The 22,037-nt window shown below is 41.7% G+C and overlaps 1 protein-coding gene across 1 annotated transcript; it reads left to right on the forward strand.

Annotated features, from left to right (window-relative positions):
* Positions 1-15,701: 15,701 nt before the first annotated feature.
* LOC124282824 (zinc finger protein Noc-like) lies at positions 15,702-20,317 on the forward strand. The gene is given in 3 exon segments (XM_046718859.1): positions 15,702-16,073; positions 18,181-19,456; positions 19,459-20,317. Coding segments are annotated over 3 exon segments (1,500 nt in total). The 5' UTR covers positions 15,702-16,010; the 3' UTR covers positions 19,620-20,317.
* The last annotated feature ends 1,720 nt before the right edge of the window (positions 20,318-22,037 follow it).

The raw sequence follows: 22,037 nt of genomic DNA on the forward strand, positions 1-22,037 counted from the left end.
CACGTACACTAATAGTGTGAATGGTATTGTGACACGTACACTAATAGTGTGAATGGTATTGTGACACGTACACTAATAGTGTGAATGGTATTGTGACACGTACACTAATAGTGTGAATGGTAGAATGGTATTGTGACACGTACACTAATAGTGTGAATGGTAGTGACACGTACACTAATAGTGTGAATGGTGAATGGTAGGTGACACGTACACTAATAGTAATGTGTGAATGGTAGAATGGTATTGTGACACGTACACTAATAGTGTGAATGGTAGAGTGACACGTACACTAATAGTGTGAATGGTAGAGTGACACGTACACTAATAGTGTGGTAATGGTACACTGGTAGTGTGAATGGTAGAGGGACACGTACACTAATAGTGTGAATGGTAGAGTGACACGTACACTAATAGTGTGAATGGTATTGTGACACGTACACTAATAGTGTGAATGGTATTGTGACACGTACACTAATAGTGTGAATGGTATTGTGACACGTACACTAATAGTGTGAATGGTAGAGTGACACGTACACTAATAGTGTGAATGGTAGAGTGACACGTACACTAATAGTGTGAATGGTATTGTGACACGTACACTAATAGTGTGAATGGTAGAGTACACGTACACTAATAGTGTGAATGTACACACGTACACTAGTGTGAATGGTATTGTGACACGTACACTAATAGTGTGAATGGTAGAGGTGACACGTACACTAATAGTGTGAATGGTAGAGGGACACGTACACTAATAGTGTGAATGGTAGAGTGACACGTACACTAATAGTGTGAATAGTAGAGGGACACGTACACTAATAGTGTGAATGGTAGATTGTGACACGTACACTAATAGTGTGAATGGTAGAGTGACACGTACACTAATAGTGTGAATGGTAGAGTGACACGTACACTAATAGTGTGAATAGTAGAGGGACACGTACACTAATAGTGTGAATGGTAGAGGGACACGTACACTAATAGTGTGAATGGTATTGTGACACGTACACTAATAGTGTGAATGGTAGAGTGACACGTACACTAATAGTGTGAATGGTATTGTGACACGTACACTAATAGTGTGAATGGTAGAGTGACACGTACACTAATAGTGTGAATGGTAGAGTGACACGTACACTAATAGTGTGAATGGTAGAGTGGCACGTACACTAATAGTGTTAATGGTATTGTGACACGTACACTTATAGTGCGAATGGTAGAATGCCCCAGTGATTGATGTCATGAGCACTGATTTAAAATGAAGGCATGCATCAACATGTCAGCAAGACTGACCACCCAATACCGTTAGTCTGCTCTTACAAGCATGGATAAATACAATAAATGGAGCGGTACTTACAGAATAAATAATAGTGGCGACTAGTTGTGTGTTACTTCCACAACTGCGAACATGACATTCTACTTGAGTTTCTTTTTAATTAACATTATTGGCCGATTTCCCGGTGATTGCATCTATGTCTTACACACATGTTTTTGAGAAACTGGCATCGAACATATGCATAAGATCGGACTCCAGGTCCCTGATTGGCTGCTCCATGGTGATGACCATAGGTCAGACTACGTTCCTAACACTAATTGATTGAAAAGATTGCAATTTATTCACTTACGCCTGGGTCGTTTTAGGGTGTTAATATATGTTCTTAGGTCTTATATAGTGGTCATTACAATAATCTTCTTAATAACCCAAATATGACGGAAACGTTTGTATGGGCAGTCACACTAGACATGAGTAGCAGCACTCTGCCGGAAGAGGTCACAAATGACGGTTGTGTTATGTAGTAATGCGCCTCGAGGATCATGGGAAAAACAAATCTACATCAATTTGATGCTAAAACTGTATGGTTGCAGGAAACAGAGTGCTCCTCTCATGACTGTCAACTACAATATATTTTACAACTCATTGTTTCAAAACGTAGCTAACTCGCTGTAACTTGTTACATAGCATTTCAAACAAATGGCTGTAAGATTAATGACATCAGCCAGACCCACGTGTAGTGATCTCTATGTTTGTCCATCATCGCATACTTTCCATACGTTTTCGAAATTCAGTAATATGTTCTGTTATATAATCTATAAATGTTAGTGAATCCTAGCTGGTATTGATCGCTTCAAAAGTTTATCTTAACTGTTGTGGTCACAAACTCGCGGTGCCTGTGTTACCAATCGGTGCAGAATATGTGACATTTCTTTGTTCATTCTAAAACTGTCAGAACATTTCAACCTACTCTCAAGACCAGCTCAGTTTGGAAACTAACTGTAAATAACGCCGTGATGTCCTAAATGATGATTCACAACTGACGATGCGGATATGGAGAACGTGTGTAAGCGTTAGCCCTCTTTCTATCACTTCCCGATGCTGTCAGGATCTCTTGCTTTCTTGACAATGTCCCATGAATTGTGTGGGCACATATCGGCATAATATCTTCCTTTTTATCCCCGGTCTTTCGCTCGTCTCGCGATTTTCTCAAGTCGTGAAGATTGCCGTCGATGTGCCGTGTCACGGACAACAAAATCTTATTGTTTGTTAAGAATGGGGGTAGTCACAAAAACAACCCGAGTAAGTCGCTCCGAGCTCAAACCGCATCTGTGAGAATGCCGAGACGGTTTGGTGAGACTCGAGATTTTTCCACGAATCAAGGCCGGAATTACTGGATTTTCACGATTTGTTCACGGAAAGTGGAACGAACGTTGGAAGAATAAACGCTTCCGATAAGTCTGTGCTCGACATCAGTTATGTTAGTCATTAAACTGCGAAATATAATGGCGATGGATTTCATCAGGACATGAGAGAAAAGAAAGAAAATTCAGCAAGTAATTGTTTGTTTACCTTATTTAAACCGCAATGTTTCTTTGAGTATTTCAGAGGTGAAGACTATATATTAGAGCCATAGAGACTGGGGTGCATTGTGTAAAGCATCCTTTTTGTTTCAGATAACAAAAAGAGGTAATTTTCAACGGGGGGAGAACGCTGTGCCGAAGTTATCCGAAACTTTGCAAATGTATATTGGAATAATTCATGCATAAATTCAACAAAGGGATTCATTTGGACTTGACATTTCAACCTCCTATTTTTTTCAATTTTATATGATAAAAACTTTTGAATAATGCTAATGGGTGCATTCCCATCGTGTAACAACACGGCACCATAGTGCAACTCTCGGCGTGAAGTTAATGAAATCAGACGGGGTCTATTTCAACTATTTTGATAGCCATGTATCCCTTGTTCACGGTCAACAAAGCCCTAATGGAGTGAATGGCTTGTTGAGATGACCCGCAGTGACCCCTGTGCTGTGTGTTGGAGTCTTCAGTGAGCGTCACAGTAGGGGGTGATGATATATTGTGTCATCTCAGATGAGGATGCTGAGTAGCAGTGCACGCACTTCTCCCTGACCCTGGGAGCTTCGTGACCACCGTCCTGACATAACAGGGGGTGGAGCGGCCTGTGGCGAGTCAGGTCACTGCGTTTACCTATTGTGGTCACGTGGCTGAACGGGTTCAAATTGTGACGGGCGTTAACGCGACTAGCGTCTATAATGATAGGCATATTCGTGTATATCAATACTAGATAACAATGACGATAGGACAGCTATGACAATAATTGATATATCAGTATACGATAAAGGCCTTTGAACAAATCACATTCGTTGAAGTACCATACACAAGTAGTAACTACTATATTCACAATAACTAAACGATATCACTTAGCACCGGGAAAATGATTGCTTTCATCACACGTGGGCCAACTCGGACACATTTATCAATAGGATAATATTATATTAACACTTTTAACATGTGCAAAATGCAATAGTGGCCAACCTAAATAATTTAAAATATAAACTTCAACGTCATTTCGTGTATTGCAATCCAGTGATTCCAACTGAGAGAGAGAGAGAGAGAGAAAAATTATTTTATTATTGTGTCACGCAGATGTGTACAAAATATATAAAATCTTCTGGATCACATATGAAACATCTGCCCGGCCTCTACAGGCCTACGAGACGCATAAAATTCATAAAACATTGCATAAATAAAATATAGCTCATAGCCCATACACACATAGTAAAACTTACAGAAAAGGTGGGTGGTGTAATATCGTACGTTATAATGATTTTCTTCTTTTAAACATAAGTAACACTGAAGCAGCTAAGGGATATACTAGGTTATCACATTCCATAATAAAAATGGTCTGGTCAACAGGAGTCATCAAGCTAAACAGAGGGTTAAGAGAGCGTGTCTTTTGCCATAAAACGGACCTTATATCGGAATATATATTACACTTCGATAGAAAATGGACCTCGTCTTCAACTGCACTAGCTGTGTCTTTTATCAACGATGCGTGTATTTATAGCTCGTAAAACATTGCCACTATTTCTTCGTGGAACTCCTCACAATAAACATCTTGTCTTGTCCATTCATACGTTTTTCACCACTATTATCACTCCAATATAGAATCTGTTTCGGCAGAAAATTGAGACGTATTTTCTAGCGTTGAAGTTTGGTATATATTTGATGTTTTTTATGCAGATATTTCCACGACATTTTCGAGTTAGTGAGTGAGTTTAGTTTTACGCCGCACTCTGTAATATTCCAGCTATACCTACATATTCGAAAGTCAGAGGATGCAAATTATGTATTCATTTTGCGTTAATTTATTTTAAGTACTGCAATCTATTTAGCTGTAATTCTTTCTACATCAAACGCGGAATTACTTAAGACAAATCTAACTAATCCTATTTAACCAAGAACATAGGAAGAATAACGAAATTACTTCTTCCGTGTCAAATTCTTCATTGGCTAACACCGTGCCCAACGAATGGTAGGCGTGGCAGAGGTTCGTCTCCCAAGGGGTCAGCACACACGTGGTGGCCGCTGGGGATAGGCCGTGAGGGTACGGACTGTAAATAGATCTCAGTCACAGCAAGGGTCTCTATATTTAACATTTTAAGCAGATTAAACATGTGTTGTAAACACGTGGTCTCCACGGGGGCCGCCATCTTGGAGGTAAATTCTTACTTCATATTGACAGAGACCCCTGACGTTAATCACTCTTAACATCGGCGTCTGTGTCTCATCTGTCACAGCATGGGCGACAACCTAGTGTTGCATGTCTACACTGATATGTAACACATGACAACGTCTAGTACAAGCTATTTATATTGTAAACACTGGACACAACTTTGTTAACAGTGACTGAGTGAGTCACCGCTTGAAATACAGAACCGATTTATGAAATATAGACTGTTTGCCGATTTGTTTTCGTATGGGAGATATCATACAATAGGAATTAAGGTTGTATTCCTTTGCTAGCATGATGTATATATTTCAAATTTTAATATATTAGACTTATGACACGGAAACGCGTAAGGGTTTTAATCTCATTATCAATAATGTCATTCAGCCAAGTGATTTGCAGACATGTTTGTGAACTAAGCACTGAAATCAGGAAACTTTTGATTTAATAAACCAATGATATAGGGTAGCTCATAGACCAACAACTAGTCTCTGAAATGAACATATTTTACTGAAAAAGTTCATAGTAAAAAAAAATTATAATATAATGAAAAGGAGCCCTGAGACTTTCTTCATTTTCCAAAGCTGGGGGAATCTAGACTTGCCACATTTTCTAGACTTGCGTGGGTTTTCTTGGATATATTTGCTTCAGGGTCTGTACGACAGACTAGGTAGCTCATACACTAGTTCTGAATAAAAGTAGGGTACCTCATGAACGTGTTTTTGACATGCAAACATGCCATCATTTCCGTAGTTAGAAGTCTCTGGGCTCCTTTGTATTGTATTTTATTTTAATTTAAAAAACGTTTTTCAGTGAAATTCAGTTCCCTTCAGAGACTAGTTGTTAGTCTAATATTATTGTAGAAATACTACTTGGCAAAAGGAAGACTACACCTGAAATTTGGATTCAATCAAAAAATTACATACGTTAATCAAAACGTTACAAGGCTGAAAACAATCGGAGAAACAATACCATTAAACTCGTATCAAATAAGGCACCATCGAAAAACCATATGTTTGATATTTTGCCACCATAGAAAGGGTATGTGTCTTCGTTTGCTGAGCATTTGTACCGCCATTAACCATTAGTGTATTGCTTTGGCCATTTTTATTCCTAATTGAAAGCTGTCCCAAGAGCGTATATCATCTGACACGATCGTTATGATGTCGGTTGTCCAGGTGATAATCTCGTATTTAAACAGGACTGACCACTGGCCATGATTGATATCATGATTAATACCCCACTGCTATCTCTTCACACCATTACACACATCTAATGATTGGATGACCACTGTGACGTAATCTCTCCACGCCCTAGCTCCTCCCTGGGGGGGGGGTGTAAGCCAATCACTTACATCATTGCTTATATCACAGCCCCCGGACAATACATTGATAGCCGGATTTAGGAGCACTGGCTCATTTGGTACATCACACTTAAACCTTCATTTGTTATCTTAATTTGACCAGTACGAATTCACCATGTATCCCACACACATCCAGGTCTAATCTCGAAGTGACCACTTTACTATACTGGACAAAATAAGTTAGGGATATTGGTATTTTTATGACTGATATTTTATCAGTGTGTCAATGAATAAATAGATCATTATTCATAATTCCAAAATTTACTTATATCCCTAACTATTTTTGTCCAGTATATATACCATGTACCACGCACATCCACGTGTAAACGAAGTGGCCACTACCCTGTGTATGTGTGTGTGTGTGTGCGCGTGCGTGCGTGTGTGCGTGTAGCCTGTGGATCGTCACGTCGAAGAGCGGGTTCGATTCCCCACATGGCTACAATGTGTGAAACCCATTTCTGGTATCCCCGCCGGGATATTGCTTGCATATTGCTGCAAGCGGCGTAAAACTAAATTCACTCAGTCCCCAAAACACATGTCTAATCTCGAAGTTATACCATGCACCACACACACCCACGTGTTATCTCCCAGTGACCATTTCAGATATATATGTTTGTCAAAAAACAATTCCTTGACATTTAGTCAGTTTCGAGGAGGCAGAAAAACTATTTCTCTTTTGTACCAATGAGCAAATCGTTTAAGCTACTTTTACGGCATTCTGTTTAAATGAGTAGCTATCAGTTATGTAAATAAATATCATACGTTTATGCCTATAATACTAGAACATAACTGAGGCTATGTTCTGTATACATCTTCAACTTAACCTGCGCCTTACCCATCAACAAGTCAAAAGTTTATGAGATGTAGTCTGTCATACAGACCCTGAAGCAAATATATCCAAGAAAGCCCACGCAAATCTAGAAAATGTGGCAAGTCTAGATTTCCTCATGAAAATGAAGAAAGTCTCAGGGCTCCTTTTCATTATATTATATTTTTTTTACTATGAACTTTTTTCAGTAAAATATGTTCATTTCAGAGACTAGTTGTTAGTCTATATTTTCACCTATATTATAAAGCAAGGCTGTGGATGGTTGGAACCAGTGGTGTGAAGGTGAGAGACTGCTGCAACTCCCAGGTAAGTGTGCAGCTCCGGGCTACTGCAGTGATGAATACATCCGGCTGCACGTCGCCGGCAGGATGTCGTGTTCAACTGATCACTTCCCTGATCAGCTCGGATCTCCCCTAAGTGATGGACATTCAGCCAATGGCTCACAATTGTACGATAACATCTACAGGTGACTCGCCGTATATATTGATTATACAGGTGTGTACGAGACGATTACATCAGCGACAAACTTAGTCAGAAATGAATACTGAATATACCCTAATCCGAAAGTGTTTTGATAATAATGATGATAATGATAATATTCCCCTCATGGGTCGAATACGTGAAGCCAGTTTCTAATGCTCCCATAAGTAATATTCCCGGAATATAGCTGAAGGCGTATTCACTAACTCACGTATAACAATATTGAATAAAGAAGGACATATGAACTTCATTTGGACATATCTTTGACGCATGTTTATGACATTGAGAGCACCATCTCACAGTGCTGACGGTATTTCAACATCAAATTATGTTGGCATTAAGGCGTATACCTGACATTGAGTATGTAATCTAAGTATACGATGTGTTGTGCAAATCACTGGTATTATGTGTAATTCAATTATTGACTATGAATTAAGTGAACGAATGATAAGGCAATCCATGTAGATATTAGCGTCTTGGACGTATAGTCGTGCTTGACATGGGATTTGCCGGCGTAATTTCATGGTGTATACGCGCATCAAATCGACGACCGATCACTTAATGCTTTAAGTCTAGGTCTTGATACAGAGACACATATATCCATACAACGATCCCCAAGAGTTTCGCAGGCATTGGCAAAACTATTATTCTGTCATCAGTCTAAGGATATACAGCCGAATTTGAAATTTTAAACTACTTTTCAGACTTAAAGAAGACAGCCTGTATATTCTATATATGGAATAAGGTTGGGATTACGAGCTGAATGAAACTCAAAGTGGCTGTTCCAGATAGTGGTAACATAGGTTCTTGTTCTAGCCTTGTCCTGTTCTGAATATGTCCATGGATTTGTAGTAATCATATGATTATCATGGTCAGGTCTACACAAGGACGCCAGTCTCTTAGAGGGAGGAATAGTTCTTACTATGTCTATAATCCAGCAATAATAGTCAAGGAAATATTATTTAAACTTAGTCTAATATTCATTTCAGAGACTTGTTCAGAGTCAAGTTCTTATTCACCCGCCTTTTCACAGCAATGTGCTGTCGCTTAGTCCTAGACTAACATCTAGTCTTTGAAATGAACAATGTTCTTAAATACACTAAATAAAGTAGGCCAATAGACTTTCTTCAGCTTCAGAAAGTGCACTAATCTAGACTTGCCACATAATATATATGTGCATATGTTTACGTGGATATATTGTATTCATGGACTGTATGACCGACTACTTCAGTCCCGGTGAACGACAGCTGGGTGATCATCATTATGCTGATGTTATGTCAATGCTGCATCTGCGAGACAATTACAGCTCCCTTGTGTCCTGTGACAAATCGTTGCTGGCCATATTCAGCGTGGTGCTATAATGTTTGCAGACGACACTACATCCAGCAATACCACACTGGATTCGCCTGAGGGTAAATATTGAATATACGACCACCCAAGATTGAGTTTATAATACAAGACACAATTTAACTGACACCATATCTATTTGCGATGTATGTCCTACTTAATGTCCCACCATACTGTGAAAGATGCAGACCTTGCCTTCACATAAGAACTAAATTTACGTGGAGTTTAACTTTCTAGCATGCCTCTTCAGAACCTTGCATGGTCAGACTGACTGACTGAGTTTGGTTTTACGCCGCTTTCAGCAATATTCCAGCAACATCACGGCGGGGGATACCAGAAATGGGCTTCACACATTGTGCCCATGGGGGGATTCGAACCCAGGTCTTTGGCGTGACGAGCCAACGCTTTAACCATTAGGCTACCCCACCGCCCCCTTGCATGGTCAGAAAGTGTCCTACATCCTGAAGCATGCTTCTGGGTGTACATATTTTCACTGTAAATATTATGAAGTCATATTTAATTTTATATATTAAAACATCGCACCAATATAAAAAGATATAACTGTTTTGGAGTAGTAAACTATGATGGCAATTCTGTTCAAAGCCAGTTTACCTTTATAGATTGATTCATAGAAAACATATGTTCTGTGAATAACACAGCGCACCGTACATGGCCTAATAGTCTCACAGTCCCTGAACCACATTATTTTCCCTACTGCCAAGCCCTATTTTCAATGCTAAAGCTCTAAATGAAGCAAGTCTAGAATAGATTTCCTCAGGTTCTGTAGCTCTGGTCTCCTTGGGTCTCCTTTTCAATTTATATGGGTTTGTTTGTTACTATCAAAATTATATATTCAGAGACTAAGCGTTTGTCTATACATGGCCTCTGCTGTACGCAACCAGACGATAGCGCAGAACATTATTCTGTTATGGTTATATGTTTCTCAACGTTCAGCATACAAGTAAAGAAAATGTATTTATAAAATTGAGATTTGGTAAATTTGTTGAACCCCGCTAAAAACATCACACACACACACACGTTATATTGACACACTATTGACACACTTTATATTATTGTAAAGAACGATAGATGTTGTTTGTCACACTCTTGTGGGATTGCTTGGAAAAACCTAGACTGGAAATATAGTTACAGGGTAACAACGTTTTAAGAAATATATATCTACAAATACATGTTAATATCAGAAAGGAACCGAGAACAATTCTTATTGTCAACACATTGAACTGAGACCACCTGGACTTCACACAATTCTTATTGTCAACACATTGAACTGAGACCACCTGGACTTCACACAAACATTGTAGAGATGGATACGATCTTAATTCATTCTCAATGATCCGGAACAAATTAAAAGGAACGAATCTGCTGGTGCTGGTGTTTTCATATTTACCTTACTCTAAAAAGTCCTCCTGATTACCACCAATTGTTAAATGAATGTTATATTTTTTTTATCATTTCCACTGTATCTACTGATCGGTATATTAACCAGTGTATTTATGTAAACTTGTATATGGGCTGATGGCCTTTGATACAATAAAACACCTTTGACATTGACTTGACATAGGCCTCGTTACGCCAGCATTCACTCACGTACACAACTTTCACATTAGGCTGTAATGTCCAACACATGACACTTTTGTCTCAGGCAAATAAAAAAAAACACTTTCCGAGTTTCGTGCCACGTGTTGAGTGTAATATAGTTTCACCTGACTTAATGAAAACCTGACACTTGTATTGTCCACATATTGCAATCAGCAGAATCAGTGCATTTAGCTGTGTGTAGGAAATCACAAAGGTGTGGTTGTTTGGGAGCAGATGTACTGAAGCTTGGGTGATGGATGATAACATCAACAGTTGACAGATTTCCCCATGTGTTGAAACAACGTGCTGTGTGTACATTTACAGGTGTAGACAGTCCCAAGTATGTCACATGTGATAGCTCTAGCGACCTGCCACCTCAACAGTGGCCACCCGCCATATGTTCTTGTCGCTCATTGCAGGTGTTAAAAGCAGTAGACCGCTGATGTAGGCTACGCCGCGGTGATAAATGCCATGTCTACCTGAAGGCTCCTATATGCAAGTTATGTATGACCTGACGTGGATGATCTATCTCCCAGTTCATATATACTACTCGCGTCGTGTGATGAATGTCCTTGTCTTCAAGTCCTACATAGCGTTACGAGACTTGCTACGACAGCCAGGCGTCAACTTGTCACCGCGATCTCCTGAGAAATGTCAATCACACACCTATCCATACAGGCTGAACAGCCTGTCAAACTTGCGACAGTGGGAAATAGACAAGTTGAAGCAGGTGACTCGAGCGTACATACTCTCTGTCCCGTGTTACCCGTGCAAGCACCATCCCTAACTGGTACAGTGTTGTATCTGTGGAGGGTTCTGTCCCCGCTTGTCACGAAGTTTGTAGCCCACACTGCTTCAGTCATTTGTAGATCAGCTGAGAGGTGGCAATCGACAGTCTAGCGTTATAGCGTGCTTGTCAAACAGGTTGGTTGCTATCAGGTCCCATGAGGAGGTGAAATATGTGTGTGTTTGAGTCGAATATGACCCCAGGTCGACATCTCCCTCCTCAACTAAGTCTAAAGGCTGTCACTCGCTTTCACCACTATCCCTTTGATCTTTCGCGCCCCTGTGGAAATCAAATGAGTCAAAATTTGAGTAACGACGCCACTGCTATTTTGTTATTGTGTCAAATTCTTACTTTATTTGTTTATGTCTGTCGCGCCCGGGCCTTCTATTTGGCAGTTGGTGGCGATGGTGCGTCCCTTGAGAGAGAGACGCGATGTAATTGTATTGCCCATGTCCACTGCGTTCTCGTAACGCTGTCAACTAACCAGTTCACGCTCACCAAAGGCGCCCCTGTCAAATGACACTAGAAAAAGCTTCGGAAGTTTGCACGAGTTTGTTAGATCCTGTGACTAAATGGGGAAAGGTTGCGGGGGTTTTGTAGTGCCCAGAAAGTGCTTTTGGAGAAATTTAACGGCTCTCGGTAAACTTTGAACGCAGAGCGTCATGATAATTATCAGGGTGAAGAGAGAAGACGCTGCTTTCAGCGGTGTAAATTTCATGTAAACACTGCGACCGCACACACTCACTGAAGCCTCGCAGCCTTCCTCGCTATAGTCAGATTACGCTGTCAATCATCCAGCTGTCAAATTGAGTTTGATTGACACATACCGCAGTTCCTTTGATCTCTTTCAGCGGCTGCAATGTGTCAGCGCGATGAAAGCATGTGGACGAGAAAGGCGGGACGACAAATACGGGCCATATTTGCTGTACCGGTAGCGCGAAGCGCTAATGCACCGTACTCATGCCTTAGATTTACCTGGTATTAAATACACGCCTTAAACGAAGGTGTAAAAACCCGGGCTGGCGCGTCGCGGGAACACGTTTGATAAAAACCAGTTAACTCTAACCAGCGAAAAACCACAGTATTAATGTATGCTTTTAACTCCAACATGTTTTAAATCGTGCGATAATTGAAGGACAATCCCCACCAGCCTTAGGTACTTTCAGTCAGGCGTTTGTCACCGCGCCAACAACGACTGTAAACTAGGCTTGATTCCCGTGGAGGTAGGGGCTTCCTATTTCGCTCGGACGCATTAGGAAGGTATTGTAAGGTACCCTATCGCCCGGGGGCTGGGACACTTACACACCTCACCCTCCACGGGAGACCGGAGTGGGGTGGTCTCATGTCTTTGTGGGAAACATCCAGACGAAGTGTTCAAATCTTGTCGATGGTGTGCCCTGAGGCAGGTAAATACTCGTAAGAGTTCGAAAGAAAAGCGCCAGTGATCAAAAGTGTGCTATTTATTAAATGGAAATTGACGTCCCTTGAGCGGTATGTAAATTGGAACAACCTTGCGTTAGTTTGTTTAATTTGGTAATTACCTGTCGGTGTGTGAGTGACAGTAGAGCGAGAGGTATTTGAATGACGGATCTGAGAGCAGCGACACCTGGGTCAATAACCCGTAAACTGCAAGGTGATTAGGTAGTCAACACAAACACACACAGTCTACATACAAACTCTACTTCGAATAATTACATGTACCAATACGTCACCTTTAGTTGTCACTTTGAGAAAATATATAATTAATTAGACACGGTTATGCCTCGTGTTTAAAATGTAACATATTTAAGGGTAAAATTAAAATTCAGGTTTATTCCAACATCCATACTCAAGATTTGAATTAATCTTCTGCTCAATATTCATGCAAACTTCACTTCCTGCTCGACGGTTTTATGCCTTTATCAGACTAGAATTTCGTCCAAGAAACAAGTTGTCTTGTTATTTATTTCAACTAAAATCCCCGATGAACCCAATATTCATTCTCTCTCTCTCTCTCTCTCTCTCTCTCTCTCTCTCTCTCTCTCTCTCTCTCTCTCTCTCTCTCTCGTATATATTTATATATTTAGCGTCATATCATTATAAACATATGATATATAGCTCGATATCTATTTTTACTGAAGTTGTTTTCCTCTGGAGTAATGAAGTATTTTCCACAGGGTACAAACAAAATACATACACACAGCATTTTCCTAGTACCCAGGTTCATGAATTTTTCTACGCAAGTAAAGCTCAGGGGAACGCATGCATACTTTATGACATATAATTCCTTATTTATGTATTTCTTTATTTAGTTATTCCCAAAGCTTTGTTTCTTAATTTATTTATGATGTATCGAAACACATGCCTCAAGATCGTTGCTGGGAGAACTTCAGCTGCTCTTGAAACACCTCACTTCGCACCAAGAATGTCATATCGACAGTCACTTGTAAACCGAGATGCTTCGTCGTTGAAATTTTCCATTGTAAGTTAAATTTTTAATTTTAAACGAAATATGATATTGTGTGAAATTATTCCGCTTGTAATACTTGTAATACTTGACGTTGTGGAGATTCTTCACGTGGCAGTTCTGAACCGGGTAGCATTCTGGTACCGAGACACAGTATACCCCGCCAGTCTCACAAATGAGACGTGTGGGAGTTTAGGGATACCCCTACTGTTGAACAGCGTTCTTGTCGCTGATCTATCAGATCTTGACGTTGCCTCTTTGTAGCTGTTTCCCCTTGACATGCTGTCCCAAGACGTGTTCGGGAGTGCCATATACAACGGCGGGATAGGGTCCGGGAAACAAGATCTGTCCATACATAATCTATCTTCTACCCCGCTCATTAATAAATTAAATGTGACAGTTTTCCTGTTATGCTAAAGGGTGATTTTCCCGAGATGAGACAAGCTGTCAAATTGGATGAGTGCCCGTGTTTCTCCCCTGTCCCCCCGGGCCGCTCATTCAGTCAAACCTGTCCCTGGCTGGCGGGAGGGGGCGGGTGTCTGACAGCTACCTGTCTACGTGATGGATTGTCCCTACATTCTACCCATGCAACCAGCGACCTCACCAACAACATATCTCGATCTCTGAAAAAAATCAAATGCACCTCATATGGGCCGACTTGTCCCTCTAGCTGAGAGGCGACCATCACGTGATCAACGACCCAACATCGCGGCATTCGTTGAACAGGCGAAGTTACCTGAGGAGGAAAGCGGACACCAGAAGGCGCTATATGGGATCTGTAGTGGCCCAAGCTTCGCAGTTGTCAGGTGTTTCTGTGGGACCTCGCACCCTTGTCGTAAGTCCAGCGGGGCTCCCAGAAAAACAAACCTTGAACCTCTCAGGTGTTCCATGACGCTGTCCCTTCCCCTCCCTTCCCCCACCCAAAGGTCTGCTTCTGGCCCCCTCCCCAGGTGTGCTGTGTTCCCAGGGGTCTCATTATGCTGGAGTGTTACGCAGTACTTAAGACCCGATCACCGATAAGTACGCAACAAATATCTATTTAGCGTCATTTTGATCGTAGAATGTTTTGAATGCGAGGTATCCCCGTTCACGGTCCGCCATATGATTAGGTTACAGTTCATGTTTGGGTTGGACGATAAGTATCTCACGAGATCGCTTTGAAGTCGCCGCCTAATTGTCAGATCTGTCACCAGTGAGATGTCGACTCTTTCACCGCTCGGGTCTCAATCTGTTTTCAAACACCCCTACTTGTACCAGATTGATTGATAAGCTCTTCAATACCTCAGCGCGGCTTTTGATGTGCCTGCCCAACTCTTAGGACGCCATTAGGATCGTGGGGCATTCCTTTCTTGCCTCGAAGACTAAGAATTCCCTCCCTCTCCTCCACCGAAGCAGTAACGCCGCATCCCCTGCCTCGCTCGCTGTTCCCCCCGCATCCAGAGGCCCGCTGTACCCACAACGCATGGTAAATAAGCCGGGCCGAACCGCTACCACAACCCTTTAGACGCTTTTCATCTTTTATTTGGCTCTTTACAAAGTATACATTAACAGCGCGCGGTGACATAAATCAAGCTTGATTGACGGACAGGCCATCAAAATGATTGATTGTTGGGGCATGAGGTGACGTCTGGCTAGCTGCCAAGTAATTATGAAGGCGCTCGTTGATTGGCTGAACGCTCACGCCGAGCTATTCATCACTCGAAGCATTTATCAAACCCGACGTCATGTCGACCCGCTCGTCCAATCACAGCATGGGATCAGCCCTTATTTACGATTTCATTGGCAGGCGGCAAAGCCGTTTCATCTTGAAGTAATTCACAAGTGTTGTCTGCTCGTGTTCAGTGTGTTGTCTTGTTGGGCGGCATGTTTCAATAAAACTTGTGCGGTTCGGTTAACGGGGTTCAGTGCCTGATTGACATTCGGCGAGAGGAGACGGCGGCCCAAGCCACAGTTGAATATAGCAGGATAACGGAGTATCACGACGTCCACGAGATCAGGAGGTGTGTGTGCGCGCCTCAAGATACCACAGCCAGTGAATACTTGTGTCGAGTACCGTGTTGTGCTACAAATGTACTCATAGTGTGTTGATGGGATTTTACTAAACGTTTTGGATTATTTTAATACGACATCATGTTGACGTCAAGCGCATCTCAATACCTCCACCCGGACTACTTGCAGCCCCTTCCCACAACTGTAAGTATTTGGTTCTTGTAGAATACTACACATTATCACAGGTTTAGTGTTAAATATCTTGAAAAACATTACGTACAACCAGCGCAGCTATTTTCACATTCTCCGGGTCTCGCGTTTTTAGAGTGATGAGGAAAAAATAATATACCTACCGTATTCTTTCAATATATTCATATTCAATCAAGTCGGTCGTATTTCTTATGCTATTTTCTATGATCAAAGTGAACTAAACACGTGTTTTAACATGTTAAATCGTTAAAAACCGCACAAAAGAACAGCGACGAGTCGCACCCTCGAGTAGCACTGCCCCTTTAAGTGACTCCACTACTGATGCCGGGGTCGGCGTTGTTCGCTCACCGCGTTGAGTAGTGATAGCTTTCTATAGTGTGGTGCTGCTGGCCGACTGGCGTTCGGGTCGATAGAGGAAGCGTCCCTCGCTCACCCTCAATGAGCCTCTCTCAGGCTTAGACACAAACAAATATGCTGAACAAATTAGATATTTTCCTTACATTTTTGATTGAGATTATATTTCAATAAAGCATTTTGGGCTTTTTTCGGTCGTCTCGTGATCTTATGGGTGACCTGCTTCGTGTTTTCCGCAACCTATAAAACACATTGCTTTAGCGTTACATCAGCTTGAAAGATAGACTTTAAAAAGTCGGGTGCAGTTCTGAAAGATTTTCATTTATTTCGGCTGATCTTTCAGATATTTTTTGTTTGTGAGAATTTATTGAAATTAATCAGCACTACAATGTTATCTTTAAAGGTTACAAGAAGCCGCAATTTACTTCAGTAAAATGACTGTATAACTTTTTATCACTCAAGTTTTCTGGAGATTTTGAAAACGCTGGATTCGGAACTGAACTATTTTCTGTTTCCTTGTATTTCGGCGTTCTAATATGTTATATGTCAGTAAGGAAATTATCCTTTTTATCATCTCGCAGAAACGTATTTTTCTCGTAAATTAGTCTATTGACAAGTCAGTTTCCAAGCTATTTAAAATAAAATAAAATGATGTGTCGGTAAAGAGGCAAACATATCAAGATAGAAGATATTTTTAAAAAGGTATTGAGACATAAGTGTAACCGAAAAATTAAAAATATGCACTTAATATAGCAGATTTTCAAGGAGTGTTTTATAACATGACTTTTAGAAAATCACCGTCGTGTAAAACAGTATAATTATTTTGAATTTAAAGTAGCTCTTACCTATTGTCAACTCAGGTAGCGAAAAACAGTAAAGCTTACTATCATATGTAAACAAAATGACGGACATGTCGATTTCATTAGAGGGGCGAGATGAGTCCTAGTAGTAATGATTAGTGGATGGTGTTGTGTGTCACACCGGCATCAGTAACGGCCGTAGACAGGGAATCAATCAGCCCGCAACAACATTGATCACCTCCCGGCTTCGTTATTGTCTACATCATCGACTACACCGCCATCATCGACTACACCGACATTAACTGTTCTTCCATTGTTTTGTCATTTGTTTCCTGACGTTTGTCGTGTAATAAAGTGCGGGTTATTTTGTCAACATTATTGATGTCAATATCGTTGATTGACAAGTCACTACATACATCTAAGCAAGGCGAGTAATTTACACATGTAGACTGTTATTTTAGATTGTCCGTGTATATTAACGAGGACATTTGATTGACAAGGTGTTGCCAGTAGCGACATCAATGCAATATCATCAATTTCCAGTAGCCCACAGAAACTTAATGAATGTAACAGTTGTGATAAATGATGGTGCGTTGTTCCACCGAGGCTTTGTTAATTTTACCATTTCAACGTCTCATGCAGTGTTTTTATTTTAAATTATGATTGAAATAAAAAATAAATTCATCAGTGTCTACAACAGGAAATATTTCCGTTGCTTTCAACTAAAATGTCGTTTTCAATTTATGATTCTGCGAGTTGTCAAAATTTTGAAAAAATAATCACTAGATTATCAACAGCGTCTCGGTGGTTTGACTGATACATTGTGTTTATTGTTATTGTAAAATCTTGTAATAATTCTTCAGGCTTTTAAGAAACTTAGATTGCATCTGGAGAAAATATGAAAACAAATGAATGAATTGTTAAATCGCCCTTTTTGTGTATTTCAGCTTGATGCCAAGAAGAGTCCACTGGCGTTGTTGGCCCAAACGTGCTCGAGTATTGGGAAAGATACGACCCCGTCCAAGCCAATTATCCCTCCTTTTGAGAAGAAGGAAACAGACAAAACCTCGGATAAGTCCGACAACAAGAGACCCTCTTCTTCTGATGAAAAGAAGGACTCCGGTCGGGATTCCAAGCCAGGCTTCAGGACCGTGCCTCCTAAAGAAATTCCACCCCTTGTGCCAATTTCCAGCGGATGTGAAAAGAATAATTCTGGTAATTCTGAGAGCGGCAAATTCAACTCGGAGAACACTTCAGTGAGCAATGCCATCACAAGACCTGTGTCATCAACAGGTTCCAACTCTAGTGGACATGGTTCAGCTAGAGGCAGTGAGAAGGGCGACCACCACGAACACCACTCCCCTCACTCCTCGTCTCCTCACCATATCAAGTCCAGCAGTGCTCACACCACACCCATCCTCCCTACCCCAACCAGCCTAGGGGGCATGAAGAATGTTGTGAGCCACCCATCTCTCTTGGGGGGCCTACAGACAGCACCCCACCTCGCTTATTCAGCTCTACCACTCATCGGGCACCATGGTCTACCTGTAGAAGTGACCACCACCAACCCAGCCTACCACACATCTTCTCTGGTTGCCCACGCCAGCCTCTCAGCTGCTGCAGCTGCGGCTCAGAGCTCTGCCCTGAAGGCGAGTGCTGCTGCCTCCTCGGCCCTGTCCCCTTATGTTGCTTATGCAAGAGTAAGGACACCGTCAGGAGCGACTACCCTAGTGCCCGTGTGTAGGGATCCTTACTGTACAAACTGTCAGCTGACTCTCCAGAACTCTCATCTCTCCTCCACGTGTACAGCTCCAGGGTGCTCACAGTGTGCTCATGAGAAATCTCTTACCAGCCTCACCAGCGGGCTGGGTCTCCCCGGGGCCTCCCTCCCCATGCTACCCTCTCTGTCGTCGGCTGGGTCCCTAGTCAGCAGTTCGTCAGGCCTGTCCTCCTTCCATTCACTGTACCACCCTAGTGCTCTGACAACACAAGGACTTCCATACATTTGTAACTGGGTTGCTGGCAGTGAATATTGCGGTAAACGTTTCACAACCTCAGAGGAATTATTACAACATTTGAGAACACATACCTCCACTATGGACGCTTCAAGCCTAGCAGCAAGTTATGGACTGGGGCTGCCCTCTCCCCTATCATGCCATGGACACTATCCAACTCCAGCACCCCTCAGTCCAAACTCACTCAGAAGGGCCTATCCTACAAGCCTGAGCCCGTGTCCACCCTACTAGGGGCCAACAGATACCATCCCTACAAGTCCCCCCTGGGAAGTGTTCCCGCCGCCCCCTCCCAGGCGTTCCCCACCTTCTCCCCCTACTACTCCCCCTACGCTCTGTATGGTCAGAGACTGGGGGCAGCTGCTGTCCCATGACTAGACGGGGCGGGGTATCTGGCCCCACCCAAGTAGACTGTCCCACCGAACTAACTGCCACAGCCCCCACTCCCGGGTGGGTAGGTGTGATACTATCTCCTACAAGCAACGACGTGTGATTTAAAATGTGCACTGAGGATTTAGAGAGTGTCTGACTAGTTGTGACTTTGCACTGTGTGTGTGACTGAGTGAGTGAGTGACGGGACCATCGTCACTGTTGTCACGGCGACTTCACCAAGGCTGAGACCCCATAGCGACCTCTGCTCAATGTGTGATGTGATGTGGTGCCCCAGTAGGAACCATGAACAATGTTCTCGCTGATCTCCACGCTCCTCTCCAGCAATCCCTAGTGTGAGGACTGTGTATCCAATGTTGATCATGCCATGTGGAAACATACTTATTTATGGACATTTGAGAGCAACATGAGTGCTACCGTTTAAGACCAAAATATTAATTATTAAATCATTTCATCTTTTCTTGTCTACGATTATTTTCATTCTCTACCGTGTGACTCTAGCACCCCTCCCCACCCTCGGCACCCCAACCACCCCTCTATCCGTATGGTGTAGACCTCTCTGTTTGACAGGATGGGTGCTGATATAAGATTATGCTATGTATATATAAGAAGAAAGATTTGTATATGTCAGAAAGGTGTTGTTTATTATTAAATTTTATATGCATCGGATGCATTCACTTTATAATCTTGTTTGTCTTTCATTACAAACTTCAACTCCAAGAACGGAATGAGGTCCATTGTTCACGTTCCTACATGGTTTTTTGCAGTATGCTTCTAATAGAGGCCACTGTATAATCGTTTTTACCAAGTTTAATGTCCATTAACTCTTTTAATTGTCAAGTTTATACAAGAAAAACTGACAAAAATGAGGCATTTAAAAATAATATTGCCATTTTATTAACGCAACTGAAAACACTGGGAGTGGTATCTGCTCTATCGGCTGCCTTGCTGGTGACTGAGGAATGTTTCAGTAAGCCGGAATTGGTTCTCCTTTGATGAGTCCACAAACGCACACCTTTACAACACAACTGCACCACGGGGGATTTCATGCCTTGTACTTTTCTCGTTCAAAATGTGTGGCAATTAACGGCAGGTAGAGCCTGACATTAAAGTTCGGATATGATTAGGCCTGTGCACATGCATGTTGGCTGCCATGCATGTACACGCGTTGATTAATCCATTGCTCCGTACCTGGATTCACCTGAATATAAACCTCACATTTTTACGTGTATACGTGCATAGGCGGATCCAGGTGGTGCGCACCCCATCCCCACCCCCTTTGTGCTGAAAGTTTGTTAAATGACCATTGAAACTCGGGTGAAAATGAAGTGTGCACTCCTCCTTTTCACAATAGTGTGCACACACACACACCCCTTTTTCTAAAAAAGCTGTATCCGCCCCAGACGTGTATTTGAGTTATTATACATATATGTACGTATATTATATTACTATACACGTATATGGGTCTAGTGTACATGTATGCATACAAATAAGATTTATAGTAGTCGTGAATGCCTTTGAGTAGGTTTATTTGGGTGTCTTGTACATAAATCCGGGGTAACGACTAATAGTACCTTGGCAGATACTACATACCAGGCAACAGAATGTAAGCTGGAGATGACATACTCCATACATTACACTCCACAACATGGCGTGTGTCTCACAGGCTTCCTATACCCTGGAAACGGGAACAGAAGGACAAACCATATCGTGACTGCAAAATTCGATTATTTTAAATCTCCATAACCCAAACAATCGTGCAATCACATACATGTTGGCTGATTTGAAACAAATATGTTCCCATAACATGTTCTATTCATGGCAATGTTGTTATCACTTGATCTGAAGGTCATATCTTGCTGACATCCTCTAAGAATGTTTAATAGTTCAATATATTTGTGTGAATTAAGGTTATAGGATTCTTGAGCCAACGCAATACAATTTGTAAAATAACTGGCATGATTGATTCTGTTCGTGAAAAAATACCCCGTGTGGAGGCTGTGGAGTGTTTCTTCAATCGTTTATATTGATCCCTTCCAATGACCGAGACCACGTAATACTATATTTCTTGGGGAACCCATCAACAAAATACTACCGACAAATAATGAAATGCATTTCAGTGCTATCAAAGGAATTAACATGAAGGATCTTTTCTCTAAAAAGTGAACAATATGTTTTCATCGATGATTAGGTACAAATGTTAGTTTCACTGCTTACTTCCACCTTAGCCGTCGTCTCCCGGCCCGACTATTTTCCTGAAAACTACTTGCAAGCTGTGAGATTGACAGCGAGCATGTGGCGAAACTGTCAGCTTTCGACAGATAGTTGTGTCCACACGACTGGCTGTAATCAGTTCCGGCGCGAGTACGTCGTATTTGGCGACGTGTTCCTCAGCGACAGAC

The sequence above is a fragment of the Haliotis rubra genome, unplaced genomic scaffold (genome assembly GCF_003918875.1).
Source record: "Haliotis rubra isolate DU_JTF1 unplaced genomic scaffold, ASM391887v1 Scf304, whole genome shotgun sequence".
Lineage (NCBI taxonomy): Eukaryota > Metazoa > Mollusca > Gastropoda > Lepetellida > Haliotidae > Haliotis > Haliotis rubra.